Here is a 20,011-nt window from a genome sequence, read left to right on the forward strand (position 1 = left end):
CAGTTGGTACAGTGCTTGCCTCACTTGCACAAGGCTCTGGGTTCAATCCCCAGCACCACAAAAGACAAACAAACAAACACAAATTCAGGATGTAAAAGTCAGTTATACTAAATATGCAAAAGAAAAAACCAGAAGGGGGTTCACACACAGAAAAGTCGTTTTAGGGCTTGGTATTCGAGTGAGTTTTATTTATTTCTCTAACTCTAAGGCTGTTATGCTGCATCTATAACTTTAAACGGAGCGGCACACAGCCATCTGGGAGGGCCACAGTTCCAATCAAGTCAATCACGCAATTGCTGGGGACACCCGCGACGCTCACTCCGGGATGAACTGGCCCCACCTTTCCAGCAGATTCTGGCCCCTCCCGCAGAAATCCTCAAGCCCCGCCTCCAGGAGGACCCCGCCCACTCCGCCGCGCAGACAGCCAATCATGGCGCGTTCGCGCGTTCAGTCCCCTCTAGGCTTCTGCCCTCAGCCAAAATGGCGCTAGCTCGGAAGCTGCCGAGGCTCTAAGAGTTGTCGAAGGCAGTCCGGAAGTTACCGAGCGAGTCCGGAAGTTGCCGAAAGAGAGCAGCGGGGAAGGAGGATGGCGGATATCATCGCAAGACTCAGAGAGGACGGGATCCAAAAGCGTGTAATACAGGAGGGGCGAGGAGAGCTCCCTAGCTTTCAGGATGGAACCAAGGTTCGTGTCCACCCCCTCCCCTTCCCTATCACCCTTCCGAGGAGCGATGCGCATGCGAGGCGGGAGGAGGCCTTAGGCGAGACGTTGCGCATGCCCAGAGAGTAGAGGCCAGTGACCCTACTACTCACATGCGGAGCTCGACGGTGATTGGTCTGGGTTTAAGGAGGGGGTGAATTCGGATTCTTCCGTCCCGCCCCCTAGCTTGTCCTTGTGGCTGTATTTGGTCGGGAATGCAGTCAATCATCTCAAGCAGGTTGCAGAAGAGTTTTGAGTCTGGCCTCCTTGCATTCCAGGGCTTTTGGGTTTCGAGGCTTCTTGTAGAGGGAAGAGCCTTCTAAAGACACTTAGACCCACAACCATTGTTTAGATGGTAAAACTGAGGCCCCGGGGCCAGAGGTCAGTTCTCGGACTAGAACCTCGTGGCAGTTTTCCCAGGGCTGTAGCATAGATGCTTGGAACCAGTGAGGGCTAGGAAGTGAAGAGCCGCCCACCTTCCTCCTTTTCATATCCAGGCACTCAGCTTCAGCCCTCCTGACCGCCTCTCCGAGAAAACCCACATCTACAGAGTTCTCTGTTTCTGCAGTTCTTCTTCCTGGGTGCCATCCTGTATAGTAGGGACTTCCCTGGGCAGCCCCCTTCCCATTTCCGCCCAATAGAGCAGTCTTGCAGAACATGCACGTTGAGGTACCAGGGAAGCCAAAAGTAAGAGCTAGTGTGAATGAGCACAAGCTCCCTGGCCAGGCAGAGATCTTGGCCTGGTGCAGGGTGAGTGCGCTGAGATCAGAGGGCAGCTGTGTAATCCTAGGGTTCATCTATTTAAATGGAATCTTCTCCAAGAATAGAGAGGGTATGTAGTGGGCTGGGGTGTTGGTGGTCTTGGAAGAAGGGCCTCGCAAGAGGGATTCTGGTTGGAACAGAACCAGGAGAGAGTGATGTATGTGAAGGTAGAGGTTTCTGAGCAATGGCACCCAAAGAACAGAAAGAGGTTATCCAAAAACTAATAATAATAATAAGATAATAATAATTTTAATAAAAATAATAATTATTTTTAAAAATTAAAAAAAAGTAAAAAAAAATAGCAAAACCCCATCACCAGGGTTGGTGGTGTAGCTCGGTGGTAGAGTGCTTGCCTAGCATTTGTGAGACCCCTGTTCCATTCCTCAGAACCACACACACAAAAAAATCAAGACACCCAATCACCAGCATTGATTGAGTGCTCGCTGTGTGGGCATGGTGCTACATGTTTTGCAAGGTTGTTTCCTGTGATTTGAGATAGACAGGATTTTTGATTCAGTTTTATCAGTGAGGAAACCAGATTTACAGGAGCAGCCACACAGTGCGGCCTTTGAGAGCGTGGGTTCCTCTAACCATATCCTGTCCAGGGTTCAGCGTCAGCGCTCTTTGCTCTGCATTCACCTAAGATGCTCATACCCAGTCTCATCTCTTTAAAAAGTTTCCAGCCTGGATTACTTCCAGTTGCCTAGCTCTAGCCTTTACCTCGATCTTAAGCTGGATGCAGAGTACCCTACTCTCCATCCCCACCCTGGATGTCCTACAGCAACTCAGTGTAAACCTGCTCCCCTGAGCCTTCTCCAGTCCAAACTGAGTCATCTCTCCCTTGGGTCATTACGGTGCTCTCCTAATGATCCTGCCTCCGTAAAACCAAAGCCCTCACCACAGACTCCAGGTCCTGTGAGTCCAGCCCTGCTGGCCTCTGTGACCTTGTGGCACCTTTGCACCCTGTTCACTATGCTCAGCCACACTGACCTTGCTGCTTGCAAATACGCTACATGCTGTCCCTCTGCAAGGCTTTTGTCTCTGGTGTTCTTTTGTCCTGGACTGTTCCTACCCAGTATCTACCAGGCTTGCTTCCTGCTGTCTTCAAATCTCTGCTTCAACCTTGGGCCTCAGAGGGGCCCTGCTCCACCGCTGTTTAAACCATCCCTCCCTCACCCTCTGTTTTTTCCTAATTCAAAGCACTCAGCCTCACCTGGCATAGCACATTGTTTGATCTGAGGCACATCTCCTTCTAGAAGTTCCCATGGGGCTGGGGTTTTTGTCTGTTTTTCTTTTTGTAACTGGGGATTTAGCCTAGGGGCACTTTACCACTAAGCCACATCCCCAGCCCTTTTTATTTTGAGACAAGGTCTCACAAAGTTGGTGAGGCTGGCCTCAAAATTGAAATCTTGCTGCCGCAGCCTCCTGAGTTGCTGGATTTCAGGCATTTACCACTAGCCTTTTGTCAGTTTTGTTCATTGCTGTGTTCTGGTGGCTGGCATAGAGGTTAGGCACATAGTAGGTGCTTAGTAAATATTTGTTGAAGGCCTGATTGGAGCCAGACTGCTTAGACTCTTGTTCCAGTCCAGCTGCCACTAGCCACATGACTCAGGCCCCTTATTTCCCCCTCTGTGACTTAGATTCCTCAATGGGGTAGTGGAGTAGAGTGTAGGGTTAAGTGGTGACCCCTGGGCGAGTCCCATCCCTTGTACAATGTGCAGGCCGGGGGCTGGACTTGTCCTTAGGTTTGGTGGAGACTTGTGCTCTTGTCTAATCATCCATGTGGCCTGCAGGCCACGTTCCACTACCGGACGCTACACAGTGACAATGAGGGCACTGTGTTGGATGACAGCCGGGCACGCGGGAAACCCATGGAACTCATCATTGGCAAGAAGTTCAAGCTTCCTGTGTGGGAGACCATAGTATGCACCATGCGCGAGGGGGAGATTGCCCAGTTCCTCTGTGACATCAAGGTACTGGTCCTGCAGCTGTGTGCAGTGTCTGTCCAGCCACAACTTGTTCCTTATCCCCAGGCCCGGACTCAGCCATGACCTGCTCCCTCCAGGCCACCAAACCAGTCTTCTGACCAGCATCCTGGCCTCTCTGTTACTCCTCTTGCTCATGACCCAGACTGCAGCCAGGGGACTTATTCTCAAATTAAATGACCCATATGACCCTTTGCTTCAAACCTCTGGCTCCTGCTGTCAGGATGGAGCATAAAACATGGCTTGTCACGTGGCCATTCCTGGTCTGGCCCCTGCTATTGTTTCCTCTGACTCCAGTCCCTCACCTGCCTTTTCATTCATCATGGCAAAGACCCTCTCTAAACTTTGCAGTCAGTTTCCCGGCCACCACTCCCAGGAAGCCCTCCTCTACTGTCTGTGATTAGGTTCAGCCCCTCCTCTGGGTCTTCCAGCCCTTGTGCCCTGCACACTGGATCTGGTCTTCTGCTTTCCTGAGCTATGCAGGGCAGGATCAGTCTTGTTTACCTCTTATTTCCAAATGAAGTTGGTCCAGCTGAGACTCAGGAAATGCCCAGCTGCCCCGTGATGCCCCATGAAGACAGCAGGGGGCAGTGGAGAGTCTGTTAGACTGATTCCCACCGTCCCAGCAGCCTTTCTAAGTGAAAAGGTGGAGGCCAGGTCCCATCCACCCATGTTGGCCAGGGGCCTTAAAGTTGCTTCCTGGGCCCCACTCGGGGTGGTCGGGGTGAGTCTGGGGAGAGGAAGAGATGCTTGGATCACTGTGTGGGAGGAGTCGATTTCCATATTCCTGGAAGGAAGTGGAGGAGGCAAGAATCCTCTTGGATCTAGAAGGGCAGGGAGTTGGGGAGGTGGAGTGTGCGTGTGTGAATGGGGTGGATGCTGGGTTTGGTGGTGAGTGGGGCAGAGCTGGGGGTTTCATTAAGAGGGAGGACCGAGAAGCCAGAGGAGTCTGGCGGGAAAAGCCTCCTGCGTTTCCGTTGGGGGGTGGGCAGGCCTACTGTCCTTATTTAGATGGGGTGGGGCAGGGCCTCTTGGGCCTGCTAGCACCAACCCATACTGATGGAGCCCACGGTGCCCACTTGCCCCCTGCAGCATGTGGTCCTGTATCCGCTGGTGGCCAAGAGTCTCCGCAACATCGCGGCAGGCAAGGACCCCCTGGAGGGCCAGCGACACTGCTGTGGCATTGCCCAGATGCACGAGCACAGCTCTCTGGGCCACGCAGACCTGGATGCCCTGCAGCAGAACCCCCAGCCCCTCATCTTCCACATGGAGATGCTGAAGGTAAGGCCCCTGCGTACCTGTCCAGGGCTGGTGCGACCAGCGGGAGGCCTCCTGAGGAGGTGAGCAGGGCAGGAACACTGTGTGGCACCCTCTGAATCCCCAGTCCCTGTCCTAGGCCGTGCTCCTCCAGGCCTTAGTGATCAGTCCTCTGGAGAGCCACTGTCCTGCCTCCTTTATTCTCTGTCCCGGGGCACAGCCTGGCGGTGCTCTGAAGGAGTGTGTGTGCTTCCTCGCCCGCTGCGGGAGTCTGCCCTGGAGCCAAGCTCTGCGGGGCAGGGACTTCCGCTGTCTTGTGCACTTCTCTTCTTGGTACTTGGCACAGTGCTAGGCATGGAGGAGATGCCAGTGACTGGGCTGAATGGTCAGTGAAACACCATGACACTGCTGCCCACACTGATGTCCAGAGGCCTGGCTGGCTTTGGTGTTGGCCAGGTCTGCTGTTGGGGACACTGGGGTGCCCCTGGGTTTTGCCTTGATTTGGCCCATTCCCTGGCAGGTGGAGAGCCCTGGCACATACCAGCAGGACCCATGGGCGATGACAGATGAGGAGAAGGCAAAGGCAGTGCCACTCATCCACCAGGAAGGCAACCGGTTGTACCGCGAGGGGCAGGTGAAGGAGGCTGCCACCAAGTACTATGATGCCATCGCCTGCCTCAAAAACCTGCAGATGAAGGTGGGCGGGGGCCACAGTGGGTGGGTAGAGGGGCCGGGGCAGTGCCCTGGCCCAGGTCTCAGTGCCTGCCCTGTCCCTGCCCCACGCCCCCAGGAGCAGCCTGGGTCCCCTGACTGGATCCAGCTGGACCAGCAAATCACCCCGCTGCTGCTCAACTACTGCCAGTGCAAGCTGGTGGCCCAGGAGTACTACGAGGTGCTGGACCACTGCTCCTCCATCCTCAACAAGTATGACGGTAAGCGCTGGGCACTGGGCTCTTGCAGGCAGTCAGGAGAGTGGCCTTCTCCTCTGCCATCACTGGGCACTGGGGCTCAAGACCTAGCTTCAGCTTCCCCCATTGCGAGCCACCCAAATGCCCCCCCATGTGGCAGGGCTGTGGTCCCTCATGAGGTGTGGGTGGTTTAATGGGAGAAGGGCAGGGTTGCCCTCCGTAGGTCAGGGACAGCTCCCCTGATGGGCCCACGGGGCTGATTGGGGACTGGCGCCCTTCATGCCTGCTGCCCTCAACTGCCCCCTGCAGACAACGTCAAGGCCTACTTCAAGCGGGGCAAGGCCCATGCAGCCGTGTGGAATGCCCAGGAGGCCCAGGCTGACTTTGCCAAGGTATTAGAGCTGGACCCTGCCCTGGCGCCTGTTGTGAGCCGTGAGCTGAGGGCCCTGGAGGCACGGATCCGGCAGAAGGACGAGGAGGACAAGGCCCGCTTCCGGGGCATCTTCTCCCACTGACAGGGCCTCAGCCCTGCTCACCATGCCAAGCCCACCGCTGTTGCTGCTGCCCACTCTCCGCTGCCACCTCATGCTTCTCTGTATATAAAGGCTTATTTATCTCTGTCTGGGCCCTCTGGGCTGATCCACCGAGAGGGCTGGCTCTTACTGGCATTTCCTGGAACTCAGGGGTCCTTGGGAGACAAAGGATCAGGAGTCTCATCCTAGTTCCCCACTAGCCATCTCTGTCTTTGGGGGTTCAGTGTCCCCGACATAGAAAGAAGGGCAAGTTTCTCCCTGGCTGAATGGGGGAGCCCCAGGAGCCTCCAGGCTTGAGGGGGAGATTAAAACAAGTGGCTTGGTGCCAGAGTAGGTGTTCTTCCAGGGCAGGTCTTTCCCCTCCAGCCCTGGTCCCATGGTCCCTTGAAGGAGGGAGAGTCAGCAGCCAAATGGCTCCTGTTGAGGAGGGTTGGGGTGGAACAGCCGGCTGTCCAGAAAGAAGCCTGGGGAAGAGGCCAGGCCAGGCGCTCTGAGAAGGCTCTTGAGGCCTACACTGTATCCTGGTCCTGTCTCAGACCTGCTTCATGGTCCTGGCCTCTGTGCTTCAGTGTCGCACTGAACTGGAAGTTAAGCTCAGCTGCCGCGTGCTGCCCCGCAGGCTGGCAGTCAGGCGGGATGAGGTGTTTATTTTCATGGGTTTACACACACTGGAAAAACCTCAGGGCCCTTGCCCACTCCCTCCTCCCTCCCCCCAGGGTTGGGTCCCCCGTGAAAGGGAAGTAACACTGAGGGGCAGACAGTTGCAGGGCAAGGGGCTGGGGAAGCCAAGGGCTGGGGCCAGAGTCTAGGCCCCTGGCCTCCCCCACACAGCCACTTGGGCCCCTCAAGTATCAGTAAATAATCCAGGTCCAGCCACAGTGGCCTCACTCCTCACAGTCCAACTTGAGGCTGATGCTTCGTGCTTTGCCCCGGGCCAGGGTGGTGGGTGGTGTTCCTGGACCCTCACGTTCTGCCTGGCTGGGGCCCCTGGAGCGAAGCAACTGGCTCTGCTTGCGGAGGAAGTCCACAGGGGCAGCCACCCCATAGCTGCTCTTGGCCAAGGCAGTTCGAGGGGGTCCTGAGGGGGCGTGAGAGTGGGAGCCTGCCTCCAGTTGGCCCAGGTGGGCTACGTAGCCATCTGAAAGGAACTGTGGGTAGAAGTGGGTAGGGATGAGCCAGCCAGCCTTGGGCCCACACCTTGCCCTTCCCTGTCCTTCACAGGCCCCTACAGCAAGTGGGGGGCTGGGCAGTGCTAGCCCTGCTCAGCCTAACCTGGAGCCTTCTCCAAGTAGATAGTGTCCCCAGGCTACACCTTGCTTTACTCCCACCTCTGCCCCTCTTTGGGCCTGGCTCACCTGTAGGATAGATTCTTGGGGGAAATAGTCCCAACTAACTTTAGCAGTCACCTGCTTTGTGCCCAGCCCAGAGCTCACTGATGTGCACTAAAGGACATCATCTTCATGATAAGCTGATGAGGTCATGCTGCTATCAGTTCCAATTTACAGGCTCAGAAAGGTCAAGGCCCATGTCCAAGGCCGTGGCAGGTCTCAGGCACACTCCAGCCCAGGTCAGCATGCCTGGTTGGGCACCAGGCAGTTCCAGGCTGCTCATGGTCCCTGCTGCAGAGGAACTAGGGATCCCTGAGGCTAGTGAGGCCTCCCAGTTCACCCACATGCATCTTAACACAGTGGTGGCCTTCAGCCTGGTCCTGGTTCCTGTCCCCCAACAGGGGTCCTATACCTCACTTCTCTTGACCCTCACCTGGCACTGCGCCTGCAGCTTCCTGACAGCACGGCCCACAATATAGGTCTGGCTGGGGGACAGGCCCAGTGCTGCGTATACAGCCACATCTTTGGGGGACCCGTAGCCAGCTACAATGTTCAGTTCCACCTGTGGTAGGAGAGAGCAGTTGGCCTCTGGGGAGAATGAGGGGTGGGGAATGATTGGTGTGTCCTGTGGGTATATGGGCGGGGCTATGGGGTGGCGGGAACCTATGGTCCTAATCACTGATGGGTGGGACCAGCAGAATTAGGATAGGGGCCCCTAGGACCACTAGGGCAGGACCACAAAGGTCTCTCCAGTCTTTCAGTGGGGCCTTTGGAGGGGACAGATGGGCCTCTCCTGTCCTGTCTGGGGCTGGGATGAGGTTGGAACCCTCCCCAACTACCACACCTCCTGCACCAGGCTCTGCAGAAACATGGCCTTCTGGCGCAGGGGGTCATGCGTGAGGCCATCGCAGAAAGAAACGACGCCGTGGGGGAAATTGTGTTGAGACAGCCAGGCCACCACGCGGTGCTTCTGCATATCGGGCCGCCCGGTTACGTACACAATCAGGTAGCCTGCGTCTTGCCAGTGCCTGTGGGGTAGGGGTCGGTCAGCTCCACGGGCAGGAGAATGGGGGCTGATCACTGGGAGGAGCAGGGTGGCAGCTCCTACCTGACCACATCCACAGCGCCAGCGCGCACCTTGGGGTCGCTGCCCATGATGGAAACGCTGGCGGTGAAGGAGCCGTCGATGCTGAAAACCACGGCCTCCGTGCCGCGGGCCACCACCGTCAGGCAGCACTCGGCATAAGTGTGGTCGCCCCTGTGGCCCAGGGGGGCGTGAGTGGTGTGCACAAGGCCTGGTGTAGCCCAGCCCCACAGAGGCCCAACCTGCCAGATGCTCACCTGACTACCATGCGCACAGGGTAGACGCCAATACCCAGCGCACGCTCAGAGGGCACCGGGAAGGTGAGGCGGCCCGAGCTGTTGGTGACTTCGGTGCCGAAGTGGATCCACTTGCCGGACAGCGGTTGTGTCATGATGTAGACATCCACCTGGGAGGAGAGGGGTGGGAGTTCCATGGGGCAGAGCCCCTGGAGACCCCGAGTGGAGGAGGCTGGGTGGGTGGTGCTGGGGGCTTGATCCTTGGCAGGTCAGAAGTTGTTCCAGAGACAGGAGATTGACCGAAAATACCCGGGGCCAGGGTCTCCGGGTCCTGACCTTCTCTCCAGTGAGCGTGACCACGTCCAAGGGCCCATACATGAAGCGCCCGTTCAGCACCTGGGGTCGGCCCTCACACACCACCGTGTCGCTCGCCCGGTGGTTGGAAGTGACGTTCTGGTGGGAGGAGAAGGTTTGAGCTAGTGGCGGGAAATGTGGGGCAGAGGAGCTGGGTGTGTGGGTTCTCATCCGCACTGGGGGTGGGGACTGGAGGAGGCGGGGCCGTTGTGGGAGAAAAGCAAGGCCCTTGGGATCTGCGCATCTGTGGGATCCCGTCTGAGGTTCTGAGGTGGAAGGCCGATGAGGCTGTAGTGGGTGAGTGCGACCGGAGACCAGGTTCCCAGGGGCGTGGCCAAGGCAATAAGGAGGTGGGGCCAGGGCCATGGGGCGTGGCCAGACCAAGAAAGAGGTCTGGGCTATGAGGGGCAGGAGCTTGCCGGCTGGGATGCTGTAGACAGGGCCACTGGAGTGGGGGTGGGCACTTACCCGGATCTTGACCTGCGTGCGTTTGCGCTGCCACTTCTCCCTGGGGAAAGCAGGGCTGTAGATGGATGGCTCCTCACACTCTGCCAGCTGTGGCCGCTCCTTCTCAATTACCTGCACAGGAAAGGTGCAAGGCCACATGAATAGGGGATGGGACTAGTAGCCTTCCCCAAACCCTAAGCGCCCCATCTTCTGCCGTCCCATCTCGTGTCCCAGATGCCTGGGCCCACTCACCTGGCGCAGGATGAAGGCCACAACGTCAGCCGACTCCCAGTAGCTGGCGTGGAAGAGGTGGGGCAGCGTGACTGTGGGAAAGGCCGTGAGCGCCTCGGGGCAGTACAGCGAGTAGTCGATCCGCTTGGTCCCCCACCAGCGCTCCAGGACTGTAGGGCCACGGCGGGCAGTGAGTCAGGGTGGCCTGTGCCCAGGGCTCACCGGCCCGGCCCGTGGGTGCTCTTCCCTCCCTTCTTTCACCAACCCTGCTGTCTGCCAAGTTCATGTGAGTGCTGGGGGAGGGGGTCCAGGGCAAATGCTGGGGTGATTATTCTGTGAGCATTCTGCACCGCCCAGGTCAGCCGCGGGCTGGCTTACTCCGAACCACCTCGCTGGTGGTGCTGGGTGCTGCTGGCTGGGCCGCTGGCTCGGTGCCTAACTCACTGCCCTTCCAGAACGCGCCGCTGGCTGAGGTGGGTGTTGAGGGCACCATCATCTCTAGCTCTTCCAGGAAGAGGCCCGAATGGGTCTGTAGGGTGTCCGCTGAGGGAGGAGGGCCAACCTCAGCAGCAGGCGGGGCCAGGCTGCCCTCCTGTCTTCTCTCCCAGGGTAGCATAGCCCCTGTCCCTCCACCACCTTCCCGACCAGCCTCCCTGCTCAGGTCTTAACTGAGGATGGCCTGTCCTATATCTGGGAGGAAGAGAAGCAGGGGGAGTCACTGTCTCTTAATTTACCCCAGCAGTCAGCAACATTCCTGCCAGAATGTGTCACCACTCCCCCGATTAAAAGACAAAAACAAAAAACTCTCCTTGTGCCGATGACACTTGTCTTGTGGGATCAGTGGTACCCAATTACATCCAGACTTCATGAACACAAGTCACATGGAGCCCCCCAGACACAGCAGCCACATATACACTGGTCCTCTGAGACACTGAATGCCAGTGTCCTTCTTCCTTTTCCCTAGCTCAGTCCCTGCCAATGCCCCCCACACTTGGCACAGGTCAGAAGGTCCTGGGGATCCAGATCCTCTGTGGCCAGGGGAGGGCTCCCTGGTCCTGGGAGTGGTAACAGGAGAGAGGACCCATGATGTCGGAGCCACCTCATATTTCTTACTACCTTTTGGTGCCTCCCCTCTCCCCTTTATCTTGGTTGGGGTCATACCCAGCAGCAGAGATGAGCCATCTCCCAGGGGGAACTTCTGGTAGCGGGGCACAGCCAGTGGAGCAATGGCCTGGAACTTGGGGGCCAGCAGGGGCTCCAGGCGGGAAGCACAGGGGTCAGCCGCGTGGAAGAGGTTGTAGATCTGCTCACAGGCTGGGCGCATCTGGGCCACTGGGTACCCAGAAGACAGAGAAGGCGGACAGGGGTTCAACCAGGCATCCCGGGAGGCAGGGGCAGATATACTGTGTGACCCTGAGTTGGCACTTCCCAAAATGCATTCTCTGGAAGTCATTAGAGTCCTGCTTAAAGTGACACTGGCCTCTTGCCTAAGGGAAACCTGAGCCTTTATTTCCCCGTCCCACAGAGTATCTCCTGGCTATGCGGTTCCTCCACTTCGGGAAACGGCTTCTCAAGTCCTTCTTTCTGGCCTTCATTTCCCCTTCTCTAGCCGGGCGTTTCATTTGCACAGGGGAGAAAGACAATCATGGGAGACAGGGAAGGAGCACATGAAAGATGAGGAGTGACCCACACCCTGAGGACTCACCCTCCAAGGCGGGCATCACAGTCTTGCGTAGAGCCAGCACCAGGCCCAGTGGGGAGCCGAACAGGAAGAAGCCAGAGACCTTGAAGTCCAGGCGGGCAGCATTGGTGGGCCCCTCAGGAGCCTCAGAACTGGCAGCGGGTGGGCAGGAGGCTGTGCTAGACCGCCGGGGCTCCCCAGAGGAGGTGAGTGCAGGGACCGCCTGCAGGCTATGGGAGAAGGGGTACTTAGTGCTGCTGCTTCTGATGTCTCCTGCCTGGGGGGGGGGGGCGTGATAGGGCAGGGATGTCACCTGTTCTGAGAGCCCTCAGGCTCAGAACTGGCCGGGTCGCTGGGGGTGCGCTGGGCAAGCAGGGCTAAGGGTTCCGGGCTGGCTCGGCCTAGTGTCTCCGCCCCATCTGCCAGTGGGTCTCGTGCTGGGCCGACCTCTGGAGAGAGCAGCTCGTTGTTCTAGATGGCACAGAGGACAGAAGCATCCTTAGGTCTGAGACCCTCAGATTTCTACTCAATTTGGAAGTAAGGAAAGAGGCATGGGAGTGGGTAGGGCAGAGTCCCAAAGGAAACACAAACTTAAGGGGCAGCTGGGGACCTGCCCACATGCAGAAAGACGTACTCCAGGGGCAGAGACCTAGAGATGGAGAGAGACACCCCCCTCCTGAGGAGGCTGGGTTTGGCCACACTGACCATGCTCCCACGGCGGCTGCTGCCCCGACTCCCTGTGCCCACGTTGGTACTGTGGCAGAGCGCATCAAAGCCCAGGATGCCACCAACGCCGTCTCCAATCAGCACCACCTGGGTGAAAGTGTGGGTACCATTGAGAGGTCCTGTCAGTGTCCAGACCTGGCAGCAAACAGTGTGGCAGTGGAGGGCAGCAGATGGCTTGCTTCTTGGCCGAAGCCCTGACCTGCCCACAGAAGCCAGCACCCTCAGATGAGCGCAGGAAAGCTGCGTAGGCCTGGTTGGTGCGGGCAATGACAGTGGCCACAGCGCCCTGGTAGCGGGAAGATGAGGTGGCCAGGAGTGGCAGGGCAGCCAGTGGAATGTGGTCCTGGGAGCGGGACAGGCTGTCACCATCATGGCTGTAGGGGCTCAGGCTGCAAGAGGAGGGGGTGTGGTGGGTGGGTGGAAGGCCAGCCTTACCATTGCCACCCAAGTTCTCTGGGCTCACTGGAAAGTCCTGGCACCCTGGGGTGTCAGATTCAAGGCATCTGAGATGGTGCTATTGATCAGAAATAGGTCTAGCCAAGACCAGGACTGACCCAGGGGTCTGGTTTTTCTCCCCCCCTCCAGGAGACCACCCTGATCCTAGGAACCCCCAGGTAGCTATCTGCACCTTGGGGACACTGTGTGTCCCCTGCCCTTCTACCCCTGGCCAATACTTGGAGACAAGGGCATAGGCGGCGGCACAGATGGGTGGGCAGGGCACCAGTCGCAGGGCCACGTGGCCCAGGGCCTCAGGGAAGTGGATGCGGGTGACGGCCTCGAAGCTGGAGCTCAGCGTCTGCACGTCGGCCTGCTTGGAGTTGGCATCCCCCGGGCCAGAGTCCAGGATGTTGCCGCTGTGCAGGATGAGGAAGAGGGCATGGACCGCGCATGCCTCAGCCCCAAGGTCCCCAGCTCCATCTGGGCCCTGTTGGGTGTAATGGGCGGTGGGGAGTCAGAGCCATAGTTGGGCCATGAGTGAACAAACTTCAACATGGCATGGCTGATGTTCTCACCTCAGAGTCCCTGGGTACTCGCGCCCTGTCCTCGATGTCTTTAGTTGCCTCGACTCCAGGGTCTGTAGGGCAGGGGAAAGCCAGTGAGTGGGGCCCAGGGACTGTTGGGATCCCCTCTCCTGGCCCTTCAGGTCCTAGCTCTGGTGCTGCCTGAGGCCCCCCACCCTCCTCTTCCTTCCCCCCTACTCTCCCAGGCCATTTCACATTCTAGGCTTTTCTTTATGCTGGTCCTGCTTTTGGGGGATGCCTCTCTACACAAAGCCTGTTGGCCTGTAAAACTTCTAATCCTATCCTGTCCAACATGGTAGCCACTGGCTATTTACATGTACGTGAATTGAAATGAGAAAAAGTTCAGTTCCTCAATCACAATGGCCACATTTCAAAGGCCAGCACAGATCTAGAACATTTCCATCGTCATGGACAGTTCTGCTGGATAGCTCTAGTCCAGTCCTTCAAAACCTAGTGTAGACCTGAGCTCCACATAGAGATGGAAGCCTTCTGTGCTCACAGTGAATCCTCCACTGTGCTCTCTGGGCTGAGTCCACCTTCCACCAGTATCTACTCATTTCCATCTGAGCAGCAATAAGCACCCCTCTAGATTGACATTTCTCTTAGGACCCCATTAAACTCAGGACTTGGTTGTTCTGAGTCTCTGCTGGATACAGATGCTGATGGCTGGTAGCCTGGGGTGGGGTGTTTACCTGGTGTCCCCTCTGCTTCAGTTGGGGAGGCAAAGGCATCAATGAAGTCATTTGAGTTCCACTTGGTCATTTCCTTGGGGAAGACCTCATCACTGTCCGAGAAGCCTTCTGAGGGGACAGGGGGATGTGTCACTGGGTGGGGGTGAGAGGGGCTACTCAGCCCCAGCCCCAGCAGGGCCTCAGTGCCAACCCCCGTGCCCCCAGCAGGGCCTCAGTGCTGACCATGGGCATCAAAGAACTCGTCCTCGGAGCTGTTCTCAGAGTCTCGGGCGATGTTCTGCATGCGCCACTCAGATAAGCTCTGGGGAGACACGCCCCCTGAAGGGCCAGCATAGCCTCAACCTGGGAGTCCCACCTGGAGAGGGTGGTTTCCCGCCAAAACTGGCCCCTGGGCCCCAGCCTCACCTCCATGTTGGGATGAGTACGAGGAACGGGAGGATGAGGACCACTGCTTCCCAAAACTGGCATCAGGTGAGGCATCAGGGCCAGCAGGGGCCTCTGGCCCATCTGGGGTGCCTGCACTGCTGGCCCCCGACCGGTTCTCGGTGTTGGGTTTCCCAGGGGGCTGGGCCTCTGGCCCCTCACTGCCGGTGTTGCACTTGGCCATACGCTGGGCCAGCATGCGGGCAGTCTCCTCCTCCAGTGCCCGGATGTCAGCCATGCTCAGCTCTGTCCACTCGTCCTGCCAGCACCAGGCCTGGCGGTGGGCCCGCAGCATCACCCTTCGCAGACCTACAGGTGCCCAGGCATCAGAAAAATCCCCCCAACACTGGCACTGCAGACACATACCCAGGGTTTGAGGTTGGGCAATGGCTCTCCTGGAAATACCACTCACCAAGAGCCACAAAGTAGGGCAGAGCCAGTATTATCCAGGGGACAGGCATGGAAAGTGGGCCATTTGTCTTCCTACTCCACCTCCCTCCCTGCCCAACTGCCTCCTCTAGGTCTCTGGATACCCTGTCTCTGGTCACTGACCCCTGTCCCTCCAGCAGATAGGACCAATGCTTATTCTTGCTTAGCTGGCTTCCTGCTGACTTCCAATGAGTTGACAGTTAATTACGGTGTTCACAACTAATGAAATTGTTGACAGTTAATGAAGGTAGGAGAGTTGGCACTCCATGAAGCCTGTGGTGAAAGATGATATCCATTCTGGGATATTTTCTTTCTTTTTTTCTTTTTTAATTTTAGGTGGATACAATATTTTTATGTGGTGCTGAAGATCAAACCCAGTGCCTCGCGCATGCCAGGCCAGCACACTACCACTTGAGCCACATCCCCAGGCCTTCTGGGATATTTTCATTTTAAGCAGAGGAATAAAGTTGGAAACTCTTAAATATCTAGGAAATAAAATAATAATGATTGGATTTATAAACTTCTGGAAGGAAATACATCAGAACCTTAACCACTATTAATAGTGGTTCTATGTGGGTGATTTTAATTTCCCTATCTGTGCTTTTTGGTATTTTTCTAAATGTAAGAAAGGGGGTCTGTATTGCTGAGTTAAATTGCCTCATCTGTGAAATGGGACCAACAGTCCTTGCATCGGAGGCTGATGGGGATGTCAAAGGAGACCTCAGACGCACTGGATCTGGTATGCTGTGAACAGTCAGTATTAGTTCTTATCTGGTCCAACCTCTTCCTCACTTACAGAAGGGAACATCAAGCTGCTGAGATAGCCAGTGGCTTGCTGAAGGGGCCATGGGGGTCAGAAGTGGAGCAGAACGCAAGCTACTGGACTCCTCCACTCAGGGAAGGCCCTCTACGGGTAGATGGCCCACCCCAAGACCTAGGAGGCGAGGTGGGGGAGTTGGAGGCTTGGGTTTACAGGTATGGATTAATGGTTCCTGGATGCCAGGACCACAAGCTGGGATTCTGGGAGCTGGGGGTGGGAGGGCACCCCAAAGAGAATGGGCTGGCAATCCTCCTGAGATTCTCTAAGTCTTGCTTGACTCACAGGACAACACAGAATCTTAAAATCTCCATTAAAGAAGAAGCATATTTGATTGTCAGAGCTGGCATAGATCTCAGACCATGTCACCAGCTCCTTGCCCTCCTGACTTTTGTTTTGGTACTAGGGATTGATTGAACCCAGGGGTGCTTAACCACTGAGCCACATCCCCAGCCCTTTTTTTATATTTTATTTGAAACAGGGTCTCTTGAGTTGCTTAGGGCCTTGCTAAGATGCTGAAGCTGGCTTTGAACTCACGGTCCTCCTACTTCGGTCTCTTGAGCCACTGAGATTACAGGCATGTGCCACAGCACCTGACTCCCATATTCAAGACAGGCTCCCCTGACCCCTTTCCTGGGCTGTGCTGTCACCCCCAACCTCCGCCTACCTCAGTGTTCCATCTCAAATGGAAATGGTGTTCCCATGGTTTTGTGTCCCCAGTAGATGACAGCATCCCCCAAACGTGGGGCCTGGTGCATGCTGGGTAAGCAGAACTTCCCTCAGGCAAGTGCTCACCAACATCATGGATGAACTGCTCGATCTTGGCCTGCATGCCCCAGTATCGGAACTCCACCTTGCACAGCTTGTAGGCACACATCAGGGGTCCCGTCTTGGCGGCTGTCCGTGCCCAGTCATCAGTCAGTGGCCCTCGGCCTGTTTTGACTGAACGGTACAGCCGGGGGTCCTCTTCAGCTTTGTATTCACCTGGAGCCACTGCATCTCGCACAATGTCGATGGTGTCTGAGGGGGTTCAGTGAGCACTGAGCCGAGCCAGCCCCTTCAAGCCACCCCCGCCTTCCCCAGGGATTAGGATCACCATCACAGCCTTTCACAGACAGGAAGCCAAGGCCCAGAGAAAACTTGCACTTGTCAAGAGACTGGAAATTGAGGTGGCAGTGGGGCTAAGAGGGGCTCCAAGCCTCACCGAGGATCCGCTGTCTCCTCTCAGCTCCACTTAGGTTGAAGACGTTTGGCTGCTGCCCCCCATCAGGGAGGTAATAGGTCTCTATTTCAATGGAGAATTTCTCCACAAAGGGGCAGGTGTACCTGGGCAGAAGCCAGGGTGAGGGTCGTTACTGAGTCCACCAGGGCTGTTCCCTGTTGACCCCAGCCTGTGTGCCTTGTCCACTCACCGGGTTCGGGTGTAGGGGTATGCATTCCAAGACTCCTCCTCTACCTGCAGGGCGGCCTTGGGCAGCAGTGCCCGGAACCAGCCTGGGATGTGGGAGCCCACATGGTACACTTTGTGTGTGTACTGCCCGCTCCCCCCGGGCCCATCAGTGTAGGGCCGGTTGGCCAGGATCTCCACACCGCTGCCCTCACCACTGGACTCCTCCCGACTCTTTTTCTGCAGCCAGGACAGAGCAGAATTGGAGACTCAGTCTTGGCCCTGCTCCTGGGTAGGGACCGCAGCTCAGTTCTGACCCCCTGCATAGTCTTTCCAACTCTCTGCAACCTGACCCTGGCCCCCAGCAGCTTCCTGGGTTCATGATCACAGGCACTGCCCAGTCCCCCACAGGGTTCTGCAACCCAGCATTCAAAACAGCCATTCATTGTTTGGGATCAGTTGGCGTCTACTGATGAACAAACCCAAGACCCCTGCCCATGTGAACAAGCAGGATGGGAAACAGAAAGCATGAGAGGGACCAAGAGTTGGGGCTGCAATGTTGATATGAGGGTCAAGGGAGGCCTTGCTAGAGGGCAGTGACCACCACTTGAACATGATCTGAGGTGGGGGATGCTCTGCAGCTGTGGGCTGGGGGAAGTATTTGAGGCAGGGGGACGAGGCAAGTTCTGAGGTCAAACATGCTCTTCCTGCTCAAGGAGTGGCGAGGAGGTCAGGCTGGCTGGAAAAGTGGCCTCCACCTCTCAGAGGACCTGACCTTGGTCCCCTCCTCTCAGAGACCAGAATCCCAGTTCCTGCCACACCCCTCAAGGCTTGAGACCCCAGATCCTGCTCTTTTATAGTTGTAGAGCCCAAACTTGGCTGCTCAGCCGGCTGAGCTGGATCCTGGCTGCCTTGCCCGCTTTGACTCTGATCCCACAGTGCTGGAGAACAGACTTGGAACACAGATCCCTTGAGCCTGGTACCATCTTCTCCCTGTCCAGGCCCACCCTCCTCACCCAAAGCCCAGATCCCACCCTCATACTCCATCCCTGCCTGCCAGTCCCTGTCACAGTTAGGGAGGTACCCTCTCTAGAACCCCTTCTTGCCTTCTCTTCCATGTAGACCTCCCATTGCCTCCTCATGGCTCCTTTCCCTTCCCCCATGGGATTAGATTCTGAGGAGGATTAAAGGAGCTCAAATGGGTTGAGCAGGCTGGGCACTTAGAGGGTGGGAGACACCACTCACCGTCCTGTCCATTTTCACCCCCCCTCCCCTCGCATCGGAAGAGGACCTTCCTCTTCTGGGCTCTGAACCCTTCCCAGTCAAGGTGCAAGTCTGGCGGGGATGTAGCTGGGCTAGACCCCTTGTCCCAGTCGCGGCCTGCGCACTCCCACCGTTACCCATCACGATGTATGGCCCCCTGGTCTCCCCCTCCCCACGGCCCTCACCTGGATCATGTAGAGCTGAGCCACCTGGTACTCGTCCAGGCTCATGGGCAGCAGGATGTGGTACTCCTTGATGAGCATCCTGAAGGCGCCCAGCTGGCCGCGCGCGGCCTCCTCTGCTCCTGGCGCAGGCACGGCGCGGCCGTCAGTGGGGGGCGGCGGCGCGCGGCCCTGAGCCCTGCGCGCCGGCCGAGGGGCCCGAGCCTCCGGACCCCATTCCCGGGCCCGCCACGGGGAAGGCAGAGGCGAGCCCAGCGCTGCCGCCCGCGCCGCCAGGGCCGGGAGCCGCAGCGAGGTTGAGCGCTGACCTCTTTTCCACGCAGCCCCCGCCCCCCGCCCGCCCGTCTCCATGGCAACCGCGCGCTGACGCGGGCCCCCCAGAGCGGCGGGCTACGGCCCGGGCCGCAGGGCCAGCCTCATGTCTCCACTTGGGCCACATCCAGAGCCCCCAAGAAAACAGCATCCCTCAGGGCCGCACCCGTAGGAGTCCCCGGGTCCCTACTTACGGGCCCACCTTCCACAACTGGCCCCTTGGGGACCCGCCCCCTTCACCCTTTTCCCGGAGTCCACTTGGTCCGTTGTCCCCCATTCCTGGATGTCCACCCCTAGATCCTTGTCCCCGGGTGTTTCTCCGCGGAGCGGCCCCAATGCGCCCCGCATCCCGGCCAGTGTTCCCCACCCCCCGCACCCGAGCCTACCTTCGAGGACAGATAACCCTTCGCCCCCCAGACCAGCCTTCCCCACCTCGGCCGGCGGCCGGATCCTCGACCTCTGCTGCCCAGCATCCTTCTGGTACCCCCGGCCCGCATTGACTCTCCACTCTATCGGCCACCCTATCATCGTCCCCCAGGGGTAGCCCCTCCTCAGGCCGGGGCAAGAGTGGTCAATCGGTATCCCACAGGCCTCGGCCCTGGGGACCCGCTCCGTCCACCTGCACCCGGGCCGGGCGCCCCGGTTCCCCTGCAGACACCCCTCCCACTTCCATCTCACACCCAGCGAGAGGCCCGGTCGTCCCCACTTCCCTCAGCTCCCGGGCGCACCAGTTCCCCGCCGTGCTCTTGGCCCGCCCGCTCGCCGACGTCCTCGCTCACCTCTAGCTTAGGGCCGGCGCCCCTCACCCGGCCCGGGCAGAGGCAGCCGCCCCGCGGGTCGGAGCCCGGACCCAGCACAACCCCGGTCTCGGGTTGCAGCAGAGGCCGGACCTTCTGGAGGCGAAACGCCGTCCCATGGCCCCGACCTTTTTCCCGGTCCGCCCGCCGGCGCCCCTGCCGTCCCTCCCCGCCGCGTCACTGCGGCTGCCCCGCCCCGCCCCCTTCCTGGCCTTGGCGGATCCTCCCCACCCCTGCGGGGTCGGGACAGTCCCGCCAGCGGCTGCGAAGGGCAGGTCCCTGCCTTCCTTCCGCAGGACAGCGGGGTAAGTGGCTGTTCCCCAAATGCTGGCGCTTTTTATTACTTCTGTGCTGTTTGGGGTCCCCAAAGACTCTTGTTCCTATTTGCACCCTGGCCCAGCCCTCCTGTGTGCACCTCCTGGGTGGAGTTTGATATGTCTGGGTCCCAGGCCCGT

The 20,011-nt window shown here is 58.0% G+C and overlaps 2 protein-coding genes across 4 annotated transcripts; one reads left to right on the forward strand and one right to left on the reverse strand.

Annotated features, from left to right (window-relative positions):
• The first annotated feature begins 442 nt into the window (after window positions 1-442).
• Aip (AHR interacting HSP90 co-chaperone) lies at window positions 443-6,232 on the forward strand. 2 transcript variants are annotated; one of them, XM_076844826.2, is made up of 6 exons: window positions 443-685; window positions 3,256-3,435; window positions 4,540-4,728; window positions 5,225-5,401; window positions 5,495-5,628; window positions 5,922-6,079. In XM_076844826.2, the coding sequence occupies exons 1-6, from the start codon at window positions 587-589 to the stop codon at window positions 5,992-5,994; spliced, it is 852 nt and encodes a 283-aa protein (XP_076700941.2). In that variant the 5' UTR covers window positions 443-586; the 3' UTR covers window positions 5,995-6,079. The 2 variants fall into 2 exon arrangements, with proteins under 2 accessions (XP_076700941.2, XP_076700940.2); XM_076844825.2 differs by having other exon boundaries at window positions 444-685; window positions 5,495-5,636; window positions 5,922-6,232.
• A 507-nt stretch (window positions 6,233-6,739) lies between these two features.
• On the reverse strand, window positions 6,740-19,716 carry Pitpnm1 (phosphatidylinositol transfer protein membrane associated 1). Of its 2 annotated transcripts, none has more exons than XM_076847691.2 (24): window positions 19,539-19,716; window positions 18,451-18,569; window positions 17,028-17,242; window positions 16,820-16,941; window positions 16,411-16,635; window positions 14,352-14,678; window positions 14,169-14,264; window positions 13,947-14,051; window positions 13,246-13,307; window positions 12,907-13,157; window positions 12,432-12,621; window positions 12,212-12,319; window positions 11,820-11,977; window positions 11,531-11,736; window positions 10,987-11,157; window positions 10,204-10,368; window positions 9,847-9,995; window positions 9,616-9,726; window positions 9,130-9,246; window positions 8,815-8,963; window positions 8,582-8,731; window positions 8,318-8,501; window positions 7,907-8,035; window positions 6,740-7,293 (listed from the first exon to the last, which is right to left on the reverse strand). In XM_076847691.2, exons 2-24 carry the CDS (start codon window positions 18,526-18,528, stop codon window positions 7,030-7,032), a joined length of 3,732 nt encoding a protein of 1,243 aa, XP_076703806.1. In that variant the 5' UTR covers window positions 18,529-18,569; window positions 19,539-19,716; the 3' UTR covers window positions 6,740-7,029. The 2 variants fall into 2 exon arrangements, with proteins under 2 accessions (XP_076703806.1, XP_076703804.1); XM_076847689.2 differs by having other exon boundaries at window positions 13,947-14,054.
• Window positions 19,717-20,011: the final 295 nt, after the last annotated feature.

Source organism: Callospermophilus lateralis, chromosome 2, assembly GCF_048772815.1.
Source record: "Callospermophilus lateralis isolate mCalLat2 chromosome 2, mCalLat2.hap1, whole genome shotgun sequence".
In the NCBI taxonomy this organism is placed as follows: Eukaryota; Metazoa; Chordata; class Mammalia; order Rodentia; family Sciuridae; genus Callospermophilus; species Callospermophilus lateralis.

What these genes read in the sequence shown, in the direction of transcription:
- Aip (XM_076844825.2), top strand. Translation starts at nt 587, where the DNA reads ATGGCGGATATCATCGCAAGACTCAGAGAGGACGGGATCCAAAAGCGT. An exon ending in GCTTTCAGGATGGAACCAAG is followed by an intron (nt 686 to 3,255) that starts GTTCGTGTCCAC and finishes TGTGGCCTGCAG; the next exon opens with GCCACGTTCCACTACCGGAC. An exon ending in CATCCTCAACAAGTATGACG is followed by an intron (nt 5,637 to 5,921) that starts GTAAGCGCTGGG and finishes TGCCCCCTGCAG; the next exon opens with ACAACGTCAAGGCCTACTTC.
- Pitpnm1 (XM_076847689.2), bottom strand. Translation starts at nt 18,528, where the DNA reads ATGCTCATCAAGGAGTACCACATCCTGCTGCCCATGAGCCTGGACGAG. An exon ending in GCAGTTCATCCATGATGTTG is followed by an intron (nt 14,679 to 16,410) that starts GTGAGCACTTGC and finishes GGGCACCTGTAG; the next exon opens with GTCTGCGAAGGGTGATGCTG. An exon ending in TGTGATGCCCGCCTTGGAGG is followed by an intron (nt 11,158 to 11,530) that starts GTGAGTCCTCAG and finishes CTGGGTACCCAG; the next exon opens with TGGCCCAGATGCGCCCAGCC.